Genomic DNA, 20,159 nt, shown 5'->3' on the forward strand with positions numbered 1-20,159 from the left:
TTTCTTGGTTTAGGAAAATATATTCTTTCTTTTTTCCTACATCTAATCCCAAGAAGTAATGTAGAAGACCTAAGTCCATCTCAAATTCAAATTTAAGGTCTTCCTTACATTTAGCAATAAGTTGGTTGTCACCTGTTATCAGAAGATCGTCAACATAGAATTAGTATTAGCATATCTCTCTCTAACTTCATGAAGTATATATTAGGACCCACTTCATTTCTTGAATACCCTAATTTGAGAAGATAGCTATCTATTCTCTCATACCATGCCTTGGGGGCTTGTTTGAGATCATATAGAGCTTTCTTCAATTTGCACACATGTGATTTCTTGTCATGAATAAAAAACCCTTTTGGTTGTTCCAAGTATACTTCTTCATTAATGACTCCACTTAGAAATGTTGCCTTTATGTCCATCTGATGTAGCTTCCAATCTTTGGATGCTACTATTGCAATTATGGTTCTAACAGATGTGTAATGGGCAACAAGAGGAAATATTTCATCATAGTCAATTCTTTCTATCTGGCCACAAATCTAGCCTTGTATTCTTCAATGCTGTCATCAAGTACCGGCTTGATTTTGAATAACCATCTTGAGGAGACAACTGATTTGTCTTTGGGTCTTGGTACAATATCCCAAACATCATTTTTCAATATAGATTGATATTCCTCAATCGTAGCATCCTTCCAGGATTGGGATTTTAGGGCTTCTTCAACATTAGAATGTTCATAATCAGTGGACTCATTTGTGTAACATAACATGAATGATTTATTTTCTTCTTGGTTTCTCTAAGGATTTAATTGGGGGCCACATTGTTTTCTTCAATCATTTGTCTTGCCCATAAAGGCCTTTTCTTATTGAATGAGTTATCCTTAGGATTAGGTGTTGTGGGTCCATTATCTTTTGTAAAACTCTCCCTCACAATCAAAGTATTTTCATTATCCTCATGAATGGGATCATTATTAGGTTCTTCTATATCTTTAGAAGTTTTGTGTGTGACATCTTCATCAAACTTGACATCTCTAGTGATCTCAATTGTCCTTGACCCTGAAACATGCACTATGTACGCTTTGGAAGAATCACTATAGCCTACAAATATGCCTTTCTTTCCTAAGGTTCTAGTTTAGTCCTCTTCTCCTTAGGAATATGAATATATACATGACAACCTAAGATTCATAAATGACTTAGATCAAGTTTGTTCCCTAAGAAAACTTCTTTAGGTGTTATGTTTTCTAGAATTGCATGAAGGCATTAGTTTTGAATATATACAACAGTATTGGTTGCTTTGGCCCAACATATTTTGATCATGCATCATAGCCTTAGCTGCTTCAATGATGTCTCTATTCTTCCTTTCTATTACTCCATTCTATTGAGAATTATATGGTACATTATTCTCCCTCTTATCTCAAAAGATATGCATATTTCTTTAAAGTTTTTAGAGATGTATTCTTCTCCATTATCAGATCTTAGAATTTTAATCTTCTTTCCAGTTTGATTTTCAACTAAGGCTTTTAATTCTTTAAATTTGGATAGAACTTCATTTGACTCTTTTAGTTTAAGGAAATATATCCAGGTTTTCCTAGAATAATCATCCACAAAGATGATGTAGTATGAGTATCCTCCTAAGAAAGGTAGTGACATGAGTCCACATAGGTTAGTATGAATGAGTTCAAGAATGCTCTTTGATTTGTGTTCACTGTGATGAAAGGGAATTTTAAGGTACTTTCCTAAAGCACACCCTTTACATATCCCTTCATGTTTAGGTTTAAGGTAAGGTAAGCCTTTTACAATTTTCTCTATAGAAGGTAAAGCTTGGAAATTTAGATGCCCTAGTCTTCTATGCAAAATCTCTTTTGTTTTCCCAATTTCATGGTTTAGGGATAGATTTGAGGAATTAAGAAGTCTGTATAGACTCCTTTCCCTAAATCCAATAGAAATCGCATTTTTAAAGTCTGAATTTTTAGGCCAGCATAGGACTTTATTTTCTTAAAAGGCAACCCAATACCCTTGATCTACTAGACCAGATATAGAGATAAGATTTTTCTTGATTCTAGGAACAAATAGGACATTTTTTAAGTGTAAGTTAACTCTGGTATTTAGTTGCACTGAATAGCTCCCAATCGTTTTGCAAGGTAAGTGGAGTTGTGGCCTATTGTCACTTCTTCAATTGAGTATTCTTTGATAGTCTCAAACTTATCTCTAAATCCGATTATGTGTCTAGAACCTCCACTGTTGACTACCTAGGTGTTTTATTGGTGTTTAATTCACTTGATAAGGCAAGGTAGAAAAGTGAGTATTCTATTTCATTGACTTCGGTCATGTTGATAGGATTTTTCTTCCTTTCTGGATAATACATGTGAGTATGTCCAAATTTGTCACATTTGTAACATTGAACTTTTGATAGGTCTATTTTCTTATGGTTTGTATTTTTCTTTCCTCTCTTTCTTTTGAATTTACCCTTCTTATTATTTGATTTTGCATGTAGTGTTTGAATCTCTTCCTCCTTATTAGAGACAATACCTCTTGAGATTAATTGAGACTCTTCTTGAGTGCAATCATTTTTTAGTTGATCAAATTTGGGTAGAGAGGGATGACTAATGCATTGGATAAAAGATTCCAATAATAATGATAATCCTTTGAGGGCTATTAGAGATAGCTCCAAATCATCTACATTATTTCCAATAGTAAAGAGTTGGTCCCTTAACTTAGTTATTTTTGAGAAATATGATGAAATTGTATCTCCTTTATCCATTTTGATGTTTATGAGTTGTTTTAATGTGAGCAATCTGCTTGCATTGTTTATTTCAAATGTATTTTGAATAGTTTTGAACACTCCGTAAGCAGTAGTTAGTTTTTCTATTGATGGAAGAATACGATCTTTAACTCCATCAATGATTATTTTCTTAGCCTTATTGTTACGCCTTTCCATGTTGTCTTTTTTGCTTCGTCTTCGAGCATTTTCTTGTCTTCTTCTATAAATGACTCCAATTCAAGTTCTTGGAGTGTTGCTATAAATCAAACTTTCCATGACACAAAGTTAGAGGTGCCTTCCAGTATATCCTCAACTCGAATATTATTCACCATGATTGATTTGTTAAAAAACTATTTCAATGATCTTGAATTAAATATCACCATCGGTTTTAATGCTTGTTCTAACTTCTACCAACTAGACTCTGATACCATGTTAAAAAATTATAGATCTATAAGATAGAATATTCTGATTCAATTTTCTTATCAATTTACTTCAATATGTATAGAGATAATGTCAGTTTGATATCTTGAAAACTGATTCAGACTGTTGATCTATGTATGCAGATTATTGTCATTCACAATAACTATATTGAGATCTGAAGGAACTATGACCACTGTTATCTATGTGTAATAATGCAGAACTGAATCGCATATGATAAAGTGCTTGAGATAATTCGGACCAGATCATAGATGCTTGGATAGTAATATGTTTGTATGATATGTTCTCTCAAACATCTATGATATATATATATAAATAAATGTCAAGAGACACATCTATATAGAGACGTGACTCTACGTGGCATAAGCCATGTAGGGTCATGTCCCTACGTGGATGTGTCTTATCCACTAATTAACACGAGCCCAATAACAATCAGGGCAATAACTAAACATTGTGCGCTACTCATGGAGAGATGCCCAATCACAACATCAGCATATATCAATTTACACACTAATCATAATGGACAGTGATAAGTCCACAATAATATACGGTATCAAAGGGTTGATGAGTTATGGTAAACATGAGACTGAATGTCACAGATAATTATGAAGACCAGTTATCAAATTGAAGGCACATCTGGATCTCTAAATGTGTGTGTGTGTGTGTGTGTGTGTGTGTGTGTGTGTGATTCTTACATATGCTGATATTGCATAATCAGATCCGACTGAACTATTTCTTCAACAAAGAATTTGGGTCTTTTATAGACAAACCAAAGATCCCTAACTCATTAGTTTCATAGACTTGGATTGGGGAATATGAAAAAAAATTTAGTTCCTAGCATCTCTTCAGTTTGGGCACAAGTGCTATCACTTGGACCAGTAAGAAGAAACAAACAATCTCTTTCTTTAATGGAAGTTGAATATCAAGGAATAATCAAAGTAGGTTGTGAGCCATTTTGCCTTTGCAGGATGCTTTTCGACATCCATATGTCTTAGGCAATCCCATCGTCCCTCTTCTATGACAATCAAGGGGTGCTCAAACTTGCAAAAAATATGATCTTCCATGAGTGAACCAAGCATATTGACATTCATTTTCATTTCATCCATCAATTGGTTGAAGATGGATCTGTGGATTTGTAGTAAATTCCTATAGTGGACCAATATTCTCACCAAGTCACTTCTAGATAAATTTGTTAAGTTTAGGGGGTTCCTTGTTGTAGTTGATAGAATAAACATTAAGGGAGGGTATTACAATAATTCCTCCAAATATCTTATTTATTAGTTTTTAAATGGTTGATATTAGAATGTTTCTAATTTTCTTTTGTTCTTTTGTTATTAGAATATTTCTAATAACAACAACCATTTCATAATAGAAACATCATCATTGTAAACTATATATGAGTATCTTTCTCATTCATAAGTCTATCCAATAATTTACCACTTACCTGTGTAATACAAATGCACCTCAAGTATTAGGGATTAAGGATAAATATAAGAAAAAAAATTCCTCCTTCATTGGGACTCCAATACTAAAACCTCAAAAAGAGGGACTAGAAAACAATTTTGAGGCATAAGGGAAAGTGATCAAGAGAAGGTGAAGATGATATCTTTGGTGTAATTTGGTGTCAAGTGTTAGATAGTCACTTATATATTACCAAAAAATGAATGTGATTTTTTGGAATACTAAGGGTTTGGGAAACACCGCCTACTAAAACATTGTTCAAGATTCTACAAGGGATCAGAAGCTTGATATTATGTTTCTTCAAAACTAAAATTTCTATTAAAAAAATGGGTTCCCTTTCTTCTAATATTTTGAGAGGAAGTCATGTCAATGTACTCGGCCCAAGGAAAGTTGGCTTGTTTATGAGGCCCTCATAGGCTCACCCCTTCTAGTTGGAGAGTGAATAATGGCGACTTATCATGGTACATTCTTGATTTGTTTCTAGTACTTCATTTTCCTAACCAATGTTTGTTCCTACTACTTTAAGGTAAGGTCCTGTCCTAGTACCATATCAAATTTCTTGAATCAAAAACTTTTTTCCTGTAGATCTTAAAATGTGACATTATTGATATCATTAGTCAAGCTAAGAAAATTTGGGGTTCTAGCTAACAGAAACCATCATCTTCCCTATTGAGAGACCATTTGATTGTTCTTGTCATAGTCAATGTCATACCACAAAATGGGATTTTTACTTGGAATAATAGATGTGTATTAGCTTTCATGCATAAAAGATTAATAGGTTTTTAGTCTAATTTTAGTTATGTCTTATGGGGAAGGGATTAGACCATGAGCTTTATAAATGTTCTTCCTCTTTGTCTTTTGATTTTTCTCCCTAAAAATGTCCTCTTCAGTTTCAATTTTGGGGCTCGGCAATCCTCATATTCACGAATACATGGCTACATGGTGGCTGAAGGAAAAGACTTATTTGGTTACAGCTATGTATTCTTACTTCAAAAGATACCACTTTATCAATTTCAAGCTAAACAATTGGAACATAAGTTATTTTTGTATATTTTCAAGACAAATAGGTCCAAGAAAATTTGGATGATATCTCTTTCTAGATCATAAAATGTAGAATGATCAAGCAGCCCTCTTCACAAAATCCATGTGTTCCAAAAGGATTTAATGAATGGGAGTTCAAAGAAGATACATTTTGGAACAAAAAATCAAGAACTAACTAACCTTAGGGATGGGATAAAAACACCTCTTGTTTCCACAATTCCATCGAAGAAAGGAGTGGCAATATTATTCTATCTCTCTTCTCATCTAAAGAAACTAGGTTTCCTCTTTCCAAGATATCTTTAAAGTAGTATTACGTTTTTCTTCCTTGTTCACAAAAAATGGCCCTAGGTTTTCAAGGAGCATCTTATCTCAAACTACATTTGCCTTTGATTTTTGTTGACATAAATAATTTATTTACGAAATCAATATATTTAGAAGATGTTGAAAAGAATTTAATTTAGATAAAGAAAGGAAAATCACCAAGTCCCAATGGTTTTCCTACAAAAATATTTCAAGAAGATTGAGACATTTTGAGACTTGATCTTTTATAGGTGGTTCAAGAATCCCAAGCCTTATTAGGATTAAATTTATTGATTCTATCTTTCCAACTTGATTCCCAAAATTGAGAGGGCTAATTCTTCTGATTTTTTTTGCCCTGCAACCCTTAGTAATGTTTGTTATTAGATAATCATTGAGCTTACTCTTGAGTGCTTAAAGAAATTAATGATCTCCCTTATATTGTCTAAGAAAGATGGATTTAATAACGTGAATCAAATTCAAGATCATGTTATTCTATGTCCAATTCCAAGGAAAAAGCTATGTGCATTAAGCTGGACATGTCCAAGGTCTATGATAGAGTTGGGTAGTCTTTACTCAAAAATGTGTTTATCTACTTTTGGGATTTGCTTGAGGTGGCTTGATTAGGTCATGAGTTGCATGGCTTCTTCCTTGATTTTTATCAATAGTATTCCTTATCTTCTCTTTTTTCCCAAAGGAATTTGGGAAGGAGATTTCCTTTCTCCTTTCCTTCTTATTTATTGGCTAGAGGTATAGGCAAACTAATAAAGCATCAAAGTGTTAATAGTCTCATATAGGATTCAGTTTGAGCCTGAAACCTTGACTCACAATCTCATTTTAAATTTTGTGGATGATACACCCTTGATGTGGATTGCAAAGATTAGTGAGGCAACCAACTTTTAGGAAAGCCTTGCATATATGTCTACTTCAAGTCAAAAAACCAATGAGGATAAATGCAACCTCTTATTTCTTTAGTACTCATGTGCTTATCTTGGAAAAAGTTGGACAAATTCTCCACTCTAGAATAGGAACTCTCCCTTTTAATTGTTTGGGAAACCCCTTATAAATTGAAAATCTAAAAAAGAGATCAATAGAAGAGAATTTGGGAAAGATTTCAACCAAGGGTTGGTCCTTGGACTTCCAAATGGTTATCTTTGTTGACTAGTTGGCACTTTTAAAATTAGTTTTGTAGGCTTTCCCTACTTAATATTTTTAGTTTTATCACATCTCAAGATTTTTGTCAATGAGTTTGACACTATATCAAGGAAATTATTATGGGTAAGGGATTTGGAGTTCCAAAAATGGTGTTTACTTAGTTGGGACCAAGTCTATTGTCTTGAAAATTATGGTGGCCTTAGGCTTAGAAAATTTTAATTTATTTGTGAATTTTCAACTATCAAATTATACTAGAGATGGTGCAAGAACCTAAAGAAACTATAGACAATAGTCCTTAATTTCAGTATCTAGGAGTTGCTAGTGAGGATATTTCTCAAATGGTATTGATGAAGAAAGATTATATGGTTTGGAATACTACAAAGGGGCCTTCCATTGTTAAGGAAGGCTTGTTTTGGGTTATGAATAACAAGGATAGAGCTCTTTTCCAGAGTGATTCCTAGAATATAAGGTGGTCACAAGTAGTATATTTTAAGAACTCTCTACATTTAGGGAGTTCCTAGATATATCATTGGAAGTACCCTAGTAGTCCTATAAGAGAAATATCTAAAGCCTGATCTACTCTTCCATTTTTGTTGATTGACATTGCTGATCTTTGGAGAGGATAGATGCTCTTTTATGGAATTATGAACCTAAAGGGGCTTATTTGATTGATCTTGGCTATCAATGTTTAAATTGCAAGAAAGGTGCAAGTAGAGATTTTCCTAGTGGGAATCTCTTAGGAATAAATCCAACTCAATCACCCAACTATAATCTCTTTATTTGGTGGCTTGTGTGAAAAAAGGCCCCCCTACATAACATCAAAAAGAGAGAATTTCAAGATCCTTAAAAATGCATTTTGAGTGATATGAGTGAATAAAGTATTGCTCATATTTTCTTCCCATATGCCTTCTCAATGGACCTAATGGAAGGATACTAGAGTGGGTAAAATCATTCAATCATTTATACAATTTCTTCACCTAATTTTTAGCCTATCATGGGTCATCCGCCAACATTGGTTTGTTTTGCTAGTTGTTGCTAGGATTTGGGTCCTATTATTACTCTTTGGTAGGTTTGGATGGAGTATATTGATCAAGTTTTCCAAGCACACCATTGTTTCACAATGAGAATTTGGAAAAGGTTCAAGAGTTTGATGAAGGAAACTATTGAGGCCATATTATCCTTTGAAGAACTTTCCTTTTCTAGTTCTCATCTTTCGAGTCTTCTAATTTGTTTTCCATTCAGCTACTTCTCAAAATCAACCTCAATCAAGGTTGAGGTTTTCCAAGAAGGTTAAACAAGATCAAGAAGTGGTCTCCTCCCCCTATTGGCTCCTTCAAATAATACCGATGGATTTCCACATGGAAAACTAGGTACTACTAAGACAAATTGTTTTGGTAGAGAAGGTGACAATTCAGCTCACTTCACTATTGTTCCGAGTTGTTGCACTAAAAATAAGATAGAGACTTGTTCCATTCTTGAACCGCTAAAGAAATCTCACAAGCTAGATTGGAAGAAGTTAACTTGTGAAAAAGAATTGTATGATTATAGTTTCCCTTTTGAATAGAGGGAAGTTGTATGAGGTCTTTCTAGAGATCGGCTTGTCTTTCTAAGAAAAATTCTATTTCACATTTTGATTCAATTTTCTTTATCCATTTTTCAGGGAAAGGAATTAAGTTGCAAGTTGATTGCCTAAATAGGTATGTGATTCTGATTGCAATTTAAATAGATCATTGGTTCGAGATTGGGCATATCTATCTTATGGTTATCTTAACAACTTCTATGTAGACAACTTCATCTTTTGGTTATCTTCACTCCTCTTTCTTGCAGCCCTTATGGATTGTGAGTTTTCTTTGGGTCACGAACTCTTTTGTTTCTTGTGATTGTTGTAATAGTGGGAAACTTCCTTGGGTTTACTTCTTCTTGGCTTTAATAATAGCTATGGCTGCGTACAAATCCCTCTACTGTAATTTGTTTTAGTTTCTTATTAATATTATGTTCTCCTATTATCCCCAAACAATAGAGTATTTTCATAGATCATATACTGTTGATCTGTAAACATATACCACAGACTAGTGACCCAGATTTTTGACAAGAGCGACATCATGTCAATATGCCCAATGTGGAATCCTGTGAATTTCACAGAGACGGCACCTTACGTAAAGATGGGATACACACATTTTCTTCATTACCATTGAAAGGAATTACATGTTGATTCAATTTTTAAAAGCATTCATCTTTTTACAGAATAATCACACCTTGGTATTTGACCCACGATAACAAGTCATTTATTATTATTCCTGTTATGCCTAACAGAAACTTCATCTTACACCTGTCAACAGAATTTATTCCTCATATCTAGTAGATAGCTTAATCTTGCATCTTTCAAGAGAGTCTTTTTCCGGTGAAACTAACAGGAGCCTTAATCCTCCACCTCTCAAGAGAGTATATTCCCAGTGTAATCATACACCTTTCAACAGTTTATAATTCTCAAGAGAGAGTTTATTGTTTTGAATTTCAAGACAAAGCATCTGTGCTTGCTTGAAAGGTTATGATTATAGCACTAGCTCCGTACTCAACAAAATTACAACTGACTGAATTAAAAAAACATTTTATTATTATCTGCTCAAAGCTGATGAATTAGTTGCAGCAAACTATATCTAAAGACAACTGACCTGTTTTGTACGAACAGATAATGACAAGAAAAAAAACAGAAAACAAAGAGATAATTAATCATGCAGCATGTTAGCTGCTGTTGTATAAATCAAAAACTTGAAAACTTAAACAAAGCTCAATTGTGCATACATGCACTTATCATGCATTTCTTGATTTACATAACTGAAAACAAAAACTACAGTAGAAAACTGCATATGGTACATGCACTGGCCATGCATATCTTCATTTCCTAGTATTTTTTTTTTTAAGTTTGTTATTTCTGAAATCAAACTACTATCATCAAGCCATTTGGAGCTCTCAGATAGTCAGGTTCCAAACCTAGGTCTTCCAGCTCGTGATACTCTGCCTTTATTGGTCAACCTAGCCATCGGACAAGCTAATAAACTGTTTGGAGAATTTTTCACTCAGAATTTATCCCTACATCTATCGACGATGCCAATTCTCTCTAACTCGTACACTGCACTCCTATTATTTTTCATACTTCAAAGATTTATCCATTTCAACTCTTCCAGAATGTATGAGACCTGTTTCAAATTTATTTGACAGGGATTGTTCAGTCGCAATATTTATAATTTTTAATAAATTACCATATAGAACATACTAGGGACAAACCTTTTCCCTAAAGTAACGATTAAGATGAAGCTCTACGCCGGTTATCGAACATGACTTCTAAAAGTTCTAAGAGCGACAAATACACTTACAAACCACAACGAAGACGCAGAGAAACATTTGAAAGCATGTACCAACACGCTGGAAATATTTATAAAAACGCTTAAAGTACAATTGCAAGAGACAAACACTGTCAAAACGAGGCATACAATAGCGAAAATAAACATAGGTTTTCATTTGTTATCGTTCACCGCCTCTGCATGTTACATTTTAATCACTGAAACTGGACTAGAAGGACACATACATAATTTTTTTAATGAATAGTAAAATTGAAAGGATTATATTTATATTTATATATAGGAATCCCTTATGAACATTTTGCACTGTAATTTTTTCTAGAAAATAATATACCTTCTAAACATCATAACTTAATATTAAAGATTTTGGATTCTCACGATCAGAAAATATATCATGTGTCTGGATATATTACCGTAAAATGTTTTGGATTCTCACTGTCAGACATTATATCATGTGTGTGGATATATTACGGGAAAATATTTTGGATTCTCACGATCAGGCACCATATCATATATCGAGATATATTACTGTAAAATGTTTTGGATTCGAATATTTTGTTCTGCCTACTGAGTACTCTTATATTACTTTTCTTCTATCACGAGATCAAAAATCCAGTTTGAGATTGATAAGATTAAAGTAAAAATTATCTTTAGAGAAAGTGATTCCCTGATATTATTTTTCTGGCCACAAGGCAGAAATCATCCACCTTCTATCACTTGGTTACAAGAAGATTGAACTTTAAATTTTGAAAACCAACTTAACTAAATTTAGACCAGCCTCAAAAATATAACAGAAAAATCAACGCACCAATGCAAAATTCTCCTCCTGCTGTAGGCTGCTTCTCCAAATTGCACTCCACGGAAGAAGAAGAAGACGAAGACACACGTAAATGTTCCCTGATTTTCTCCATCCGCCATTGAGCAATCTCGACGCCATTATTCCTCCCATTTTCCATTTCAAACACAGTTTTAGCTGATAAAATTTTATCTTCTTCTTTTCCTTCAAAGATCGCTGAAGAGGAATCTCAGAAGAGCCCTACTAGCAATAAGATATGAGAATGACTTCACATTACAGGCGGCTCAGATAAGCATTCTCCTTAACATTCCAAATTTAGCCACTACTTTGGGCAGAAGCCGCTATTAATGGAGCCCACCACTAATCATAGAGCTCAAAGCCCTCTATACAGAGAGAATGAAAATCAGTTTACCACCTACATTTCATGCAACTCCGCTCATTTTGCGATTTAAGCGCGCTTAATATATGATCTGCAGTCTTAATTGTTTTTTGCTTTTCTCTTTTTCTTTTTCCTTTTTTTATTCCTTGATGAACGTCGTTTTAGAAGGTTTTTTTTGTAGTTCCACGTGGACAAGCTTCTCAGTTTTGTTTCTCCCGACTCCCGAGGCATTTTCTTATGAAGACCAAAGCAATTTTTTTTGAAGTGTACGACGGGATTTTGGTTTACCTGTCTCACGTGCGAAGCAAAACGAAATTATTCAGCCACCTGTCTTCTCCGAAGTTTGGTCCCTGTTAATTTAGTATTAGGTTTTTAAAATATCAAATCATGTTTTTATATCGTTTTTTTAAATCAAGTCATATTTTTTCATATAGAGGATTAATATATTATGGGGAATATATAAAGTGACTTTTTAAAATTGTTAAAATAGTATAAAACGTGTCTTTATTTTATATATTAATTATTATAATATACATTTAAAATAAAAATATTTTTAAGTAACACATCAAAATTAATAATTTTGTTTTGTTGTAAATCCGCAACCTAAGATGCCTGTAGAAAAAAACAAAATTATAAAAAAATAATTAAAAAAGAAGAATATCTCCATTTTTAATTTGATAAGTTCTAAAGAAGTATATTTATTATAAGGAAACACGATTATCGCTTTTCTTCTGCTTCAATGCCTACCAATTATCGTTTTCCTATAATTGGAAACTTTTTGAACGAACAACCTTTTTAATCGGTGGTGTTCCCAAAAAGGACTTTAAATAAGCCAGCCTTTTAGTCTTTATCAAGTAGATTCCTTTTAGTCTTTATTAGATTATAATCAGTTATTGGATAACTTCTCGGTAATCTCAATTTTAAGAAATATAAACAATTGTAGATGTTAAAATTATTCTTATCTAAATAAATTAGATTATTTATAATTTTTAATTTAAATAAGTGTCACATAATGGCATGTATTTGTTGTAAAATTTATTAAATAACATAAATAGTATATAAGTAGTAAAAGTTTGATCAATAAAATTCATTTAAATAAAATGATTATATAATTTTTAAAAAAATTTAAAAAGGGGTAAAAACTTTATTGAACTTTAGAACAAAAAATTACAAAACAGCGAAGGGCCAAAGCCCCAGGAACCACCAGAGACCACAAAAAACAAGAACTAGATCATCCCTCCCTAATTCCACTTACATCCTCAGCAAGAGTCCTCTCCAAGTCCTGACATAACTTGCAGGGCATCTACTCCCACTCATCAATCTTCCCGCTATCTATATTTTCAGATGCCCATTTTGCCAAACTATTAGCCGCCCTATTCCACTCCCTTGGAATATGGGCATAAGACATTAAATCCATCAAAGAGCTAACCTATAATATTTGTTGCACTATCGTAGACAACTACCAACTAACATCCGAGATCTTCCTCTCAAGGAGAAGATTAACCAAAACCTGAGAGTTAGATTCACAAATCACCTTACGCCACCCAAGAGCATAAGCCCACTTCAAAGCATATAGGATAGCCAAACCTTCCATCCTATTAACAGTTTGCACCCCTTTATTAGCCAAGAAAATAAAAACCACTGATCCAGAAGAATCCCTACCAATCCCGCCAATCCCAGCCGGACCTGGATTGCCCCTGGAAGAGCCATCTGTATTAATTTTCAAAAAACCAACCGGAGAGGGTAGCCATCTCCCTATCCTTTGAACTTTTTGCTTCGCACGTATGCCTCTCCTGACACAGGCTTTAATGCTGGAGATATCCCTTGTATTCCAAACCTATCAATTATCTCAGCATCACTTTTCTCAAGCTGCAACATAATCTCACTCTTAGCTTTGACAGTATCTTGGATCATTCCCATAATTCTAAGCCAAACCTATTGAATCCCCAATTTTTCACCTCGAAAGATTCTTCGATTTCTTTTCAATTAGATTTGCCATAGTAGAAAGATAGGTCCAGCATACCAAACATCCTACAAGAAGGGAGCCAAGGAGGGGGGCCTCTCCAGACTCATCCAAAACTCCGCCAAGGAGGAGGCATGAATGCATGGGCATTTCCAAACACCCCACCATAAATGCTAGAGTTGTAGGGTGAAAGAGCAATAGAAGAACAAATGTGTAGAGTCTTCCTCCCCACTACTACAGAGAACACACCTTGAAGGGCCAAAAAAGCCCCTCTTCTGGATATTGTCCCAAGTCAAGCATCTATTCCAGACCAAAGTCCAAATAAAATAGTTACACTTTGGCGAAGAAAACTTATTCCAAACTTTCTTCCACCACTGAACCTCCCCCACCCCCCCCCCCAACAAGTTGTTAGGAGAGCAACTCCTGATACCCAGAAGAAATAGTGTAACCATCGTTGGGATTGGGGAACCAGGCCAATACATCATCATCCATAAGGGCGCTACAGTTTCGGCTAGAAAGAATATAATGGAACTCAACGCGCTCCATTTCCAAACCGAAAATCAGCCATTCCTCTGGACTCTTCCATCTTGCCTCCACCATCTACCCTTGAAGCGAAAATGACTTAAAGTCGTTCACCCTTGACCAACCAGCTTTACAAAACCTCTAGGACAATATGCACAAATGAGGATATTGAACAACCATGGGAGGGTAGCCATCCCAAGCATCATGCCAGAAATGTGCCTCTAACCCATTCTTGCATATCCAGAAAAGGCCACCTTTAATGAGTGCAACCCCTTTCTTGAGGGTATTCCAAATCACCGAAGCCTTCCCAAACAAGCTATACCGAGGGATATCTTTTTGGGGGATCCCTGGAAAGTACTTCTAAGTCAAGATTTTGGCCCATACCCAGTCCTGTTCCACACACCATTGCCAATACAATTTTGCTACCAGAGCAGTACCAGTTAGCACTTATTATTGTAATCCAAGACCACCAAACTGTTTTGGGCTACATACGACCTCCCATTTAATAAGGCTCCACTTAGTTGAAGATAAACTACTAGCCCATAAAAAATGTCTTGCTAAGGAATCTCGGTCCCTAACAAAGCTCATCGGCGCCACCTAAATCATACACCTATAGAGAGGAAGAGCCTGAACCACAGATTGGAGCAATTGGACCCAACCCACAAAGGATAGCCATTGGTCAGTCCAATGAGTGACTTTGACACGAAACTTATCCAAGATGACCTACCAAAAATCCCTAGACTGTCTGCCCACTGAGCTAGGAATCCCAAGGTAGAGCAATGGAAGACTCCCAATTTGGAATCTAAGAATATGAGCAACTCTCCTTTGAATAGATGACGGAGTGTTGAAGAAAAAAATGGAAGACTTGCCCTTGCTAATTAATTGGCCTGAAGCAACAAGATAGACACCTAGCACCTTGCACATATTAGAAGCTTCCTTAATGGTAGCCATGCCCATCAAAGCCATATCATCGACAAACTATAGGTGTGATTGAACAGGAAGGCCCCCTCCCCATTGCTAGCCCTGAATGAAGCCCCCTTCTACATTCCTTTTTATCAACCGTCCCAAACCTTCGACCAGAAGAAGAAACAAGCAAGGAGAGATGGGGTCACCTTGCCATAGACCCTGAGAGGCCCCAAAAAGATTAGAATGTTCCCCACTAATCAAAACTGAGAAAGAAGTCAAAGTCACACAACTCATAACCCAACAGATCCATTTCTCCTCAAAACCAAAGGTTACCAAAACCTTTTGAAGGAATGACCAACGAACTCTGTCGTAAGCCTTAGCCATGTCCAGCTTGATGAACATAGCCTTGTCTTTAGAGTTGGCCATGGAATGAATAGTCTCAGTAGCCACCACCACCCCATCCAAGATCTAGCATCCCACCACAAAGCCACTTTGTTCTTCAGAATTAGCAGTGGAAGCCACTTTTTTAACCTATCAGCAATCAACTTAGATATAATTTTATAAATAACATTGCAAAGAGAGATAGGAAAAAAGTGACATAACCAATCAGCCCCTTCCCCCTTAGGAATGAGAGCAAGGAAGCTAGAGTTCAGGGCCTAAAGCATCTGCTTATTCTTTTGGGATTCTTGAACAACTACCAGTAAATCTATCTTGATAATGTCCCAAAATTCCTAGAAGAACTCAATCAGAAAGCCATCTGGACCACGAGCTTTTCCTTTTTTCATCTGGAAAACAGACTTCTCGAGCTCCTCCAAAGGTATGGCACTCATAAGATGCTCTTTCATTTCCAAAGAAACCAAAGAAGGAATAAAGAAAGGACAAATGATTATATAATATTAAAATAAAATGTTGAAACAATTAAATTAATATAGAAGTAATATATAATTGTATTCAAAATATTTATGTATTTTTAATATATTAATATAACAAAGTATGAAAATGGATGAATTAGTGTGTGGAATAGAATTTGTAGAAAAACAATTTAGAGTGTAAATAGGATGAAATAGTTAACAAGTGCCACATAGTGGCTTAGTACTTGCCTTACATAGTATTAGTTTTAATTTTGTATGTAAATTTAGTTATAGTTTTATTATATATTTGTTATATGTATAAAATATATTAATATTTGCTTTTATAATTTTTAATAAATATATTGAATGTTTTAAAAACATGTTTTATATATAGTTTATTTTCTACAATGATGTAGTAATGATGTAGTTGTGGATATATGGTTCAAGTGTAACAAACATATTAACTCACATAAGATTTACACATATAATCATTATAATATTAAATATTACAATTAAAACAATAATGTTTGTTATTGTATTTGCTGGCAATATAATATTGCAATCACTTCTACTTAAATAGTGATTAATCTTTCTCATTTCAACCAATCATATCTAAGTATTTTTATTTTAGATTTAGATTTTTATATTTTCTAATATATATATGGTAGATTTTTAATTCAAAAAATTCATAAAACTATTTTACTTCAATTCTATTGGCTCACACATTTGGGGTCTTATAAGGGCGGATTTCGAGGAAGCATACCCAAGGCTATTGTGCAACAATATTTTTCGAAGAATGAATATATGAAAATTTGAAAGAGATCAAATATATTTTAATAATATTTACTTTATAAATAAGATTTTTCATAAGCATGAATATATGAAAATTTGAAAGAGATCAAATATATTTTAGTAATATTTACTTTGTACTTATTGTAGGCAATATACTATTGCAATCACTTATACTTAAATAGTGATTAATCTTTCTTATTTCAACCAATCATATCTAAGTATTTTTATTTTAGATTTAGATTTTTATGTTTTCTAATGTATATATGGGGTATGTGTAGGATCATGGTGTACCAAACTATGGCCTTAAGTGGCAGTGAAAAATCAGCAAATCAGGGTTATGTCAACTTGACACATAATTTTAAAGTGGTTATGAACTTTATATCAAAAAGTTGTAAGAAAATAATCTGTAGGAAATTGAATGTAGTTTCTAAATTACTAGGCCTTACCAGGAGAAAAAAATAATTGATTGGTCAAAAGTTTGGATTTTAATGCAGTACTACGAAAATTTCAGGGCGAAAATAAAAAGTAGGTGTATGTCTGACCACCTTAATCAAAATCAAATGATAATATTTTTTAAATATAATTATAGATATAAAAAGTAGACTAATGCTTGGATGTGACACATATTTTTTGGTATTTTTATTCCAAATAAATAATTAAATATGAATTTTCTACCAAAACATTTTCAGAAAAAAAAAAAAAAACTCTCATGTCTGACCACCTTAACTAATAGAGAATTTTACCAAATTTAATTTTTATTTTATTTTTATGTGACGCAACTTTTAGATTTAAAAAATGTTATAGCGTTTGAAAGTTATAGCTATTTTTCAATTAGTATGTCAATCAACACTTTCCAATAATCTTCATTGATAATTAACTAATAAATACTTATCGAACTCAAAATTTGACAGCAATAATATCGATGGAATCTCAAGAGCGATATTAAATAACCTTTTTTGTTTCATTCAATTTTGATCAAAATAACATTGTCAGATGGCTACCCAAAGTCTTAGTGTCACTAAAACCCTCCTCAAACATGTTTTTTGAGTTAACTAGGCAGGCTTGGTAAATACCAGGCCTAATCGGATATCCAATATGGCTCGGTGACTTCCCATCCATTTTTGGAGAGAAATTTCAAAAGAAATTTTTTTTTTAATTTTAAATATGGAAGGAGACAAATTTAAAGGGAAATAAACATAAAACAATAACTTTAGACAATTTTAGAAGAAATTATATATTTCGTAAATGTGTGAACATTAATATTATAATTATTATCACATTATACTAATATATATGATTATTATTATTAAATATAATATAGTTTTAAATATAATATAGTGATATATATTATTATTACTAAATATATATAATAGTATTATATGACAAAATTATTATATATAATAATATATATTGTTATTATTATTATTAATTCTATAATTTAGTAACATATATGATTATTACTGTTATATAATCTAATAATATATTATTATAATATTAAAATATACAATATAATATAATTATTAAATATAATATTGAAATGTAATGGGTTGAAGGGGGTCATAGGTCACCCTATGACACCCTTTGACCCATAAGAATGATTCTAATATGTCCCTAGGGGTCCTAGGACCCCTAGGGACATATGTCATCATTTAATGGGTCGAAGGGGATCATAGGTCAACCTATGACCCCTTTGGACCCATTTGAAGCATTCCAATATGTCCTTAGGGATCCTAAGACCCCTAGGGACATATGTTGTCATTTAATGGGTCGAAGGGGGTTATAACTCAACCTATGACCTCCTTCAACCCATAAGAATGATTCTAATATGTCCTTAGGGGTCTTAGGACCCCTAGGGACATATGTCATCATTTAATGGGTCGAAGGGGGTCATAGGTCAACCTTTGACCCCCTTGGACCCATAAGAACGATTCTAATATGTCCCTAGGGGTCCTAGGACCCCTAGGGACATATGTCATCATGTAATGGGTCGAAGGGGGTCATAGGTCAACCTATGACCCCCTTGGACCTTAAATAACGATTCTAATATGTCCCTAGGGGTTCTAGGACCCTTAGGGACATATGTCATCATTTAATGGGTTCAAGTGGGTCATAGGTCAACCTATGAACCTCTTTGACCCATATGAACGATTCTAATATGTCCCTAGGCGTCCTACGACCCGTAGGGATATATGACCCCCTTTGACTCATATCAATGATTCTAATATGCCCCTAGGGGTCCTAAGACTCCAAGGGACATATGTCATCATTTAATGGGTCGAAGGGAGTCATAGGTCAACCTATAACCCTCTTTGATCCATATGAACAATTCTAATATGTTCCTAGGGGTCTTAGGACCCCTAGGGACATATGTCGTCATGTAATGGGTCAAAAGGGGTCATAGGGTGACCCATAAGAACGATTCTAATATATATGTCATCATGTAATGGGTCAAAGGGGGTCATAAGTCAACCTATGACCCCCTTGGACCCATGAGAACAATTCTAATATGTCCCTAGGGGTGCTAGGATCCCTAGGGACATATGTCATCATGTAATGGGTTGAAGGGGGGGTCATAGGTCAACCTATGACCCCCTTTGACCCATAAGAATGATTCTAATATGTCCCTAGGGGTCCTAGGACCCCTAGGGACATATGTCATCATTTAATGGGTCGAAAAGGGTCATAGGTCAACCTATGACCCCTTTCGACCCATATGAAGCATTCTTATATGTCCCTAGGGGCCTTAGGACCCCTAGGGACATATATTGTCATGTAATGGGTCGAAGGGGGTCATAGGTCAACCTATGACCCCCTTTGACCCATAAGAATGATTCTAATATGTTTTTAGGGGTCCTAAGACCACTAGGGACATATGTCATCATGTAATGGGTTGAAGGAGGTCATAGGTCAACCTATGACCCCCTTGGACACATAAGAACGATTCTAATATTCTCTAGTGACCTATGACCCCCTTGGACCCATAAGAATGATTCTAATATGTCTCTAGGGCTCCTAGGATTCTTAGGGACATATGTCATCATTTAATGGATCAAAGGGGGTCATAGGTCAACCTATGACCCCTTTTGACTCATATGAATGATTCTAATATGTCCCTAGGGGTCCTAGGACCCCTAGGGACATATATCATCATGTAATGGGTCGAAGGGGGTCATAGGTCACCCTATGAACCCGTTTCACCCATAAGAACGATTTTAATATGTCCCTAGGGGTCCTAGGACCCCTAGGGACATATGTCATCATGTAATGGGTCGAAGGGGACCTATGACCCCCTTTGACCCATAAGAACGATTCTAATATGTCCCTAGGACCCCTAGGGACATATGTCATCATGTAATGGGTCAAAGGGGGTCATAGGTCTACCTATGACCCTCTTGGACCCATAAGAATGATTCTATTATGTCCCTAGGAACATATGTCATCATGTAATGGG

At 34.5% G+C, this 20,159-nt stretch overlaps 1 protein-coding gene across 2 annotated transcripts in view; it reads right to left on the bottom strand.

The window, feature by feature from the left end:
• The window catches only part of LOC149565663 (long chain acyl-CoA synthetase 6, peroxisomal-like), a 227,053-nt gene extending 215,278 nt beyond the window's left edge, over positions 1-11,775 (bottom strand). The window contains exon 1 of one of the 2 annotated variants that reach the window (XM_089817216.1): positions 11,308-11,775. In XM_089817216.1, the coding sequence (XP_089673342.1) occupies positions 11,308-11,455 (148 nt within the window). In that variant the 5' untranslated portion in view covers positions 11,456-11,775. The remainder of the gene's footprint in view (positions 1-11,307) is intronic. The other variant, XM_089817217.1, reaches the window with a different exon arrangement.
• Between the last annotated feature and the right edge of the window lie 8,384 nt (positions 11,776-20,159).

Source organism: Cupressus sempervirens, chromosome 3 (assembly GCF_028749045.1).
Source record: "Cupressus sempervirens isolate cs-2001-9-10 chromosome 3, ASM2874904v1, whole genome shotgun sequence".
Classification (NCBI taxonomy): domain Eukaryota; kingdom Viridiplantae; phylum Streptophyta; class Pinopsida; order Cupressales; family Cupressaceae; genus Cupressus; species Cupressus sempervirens.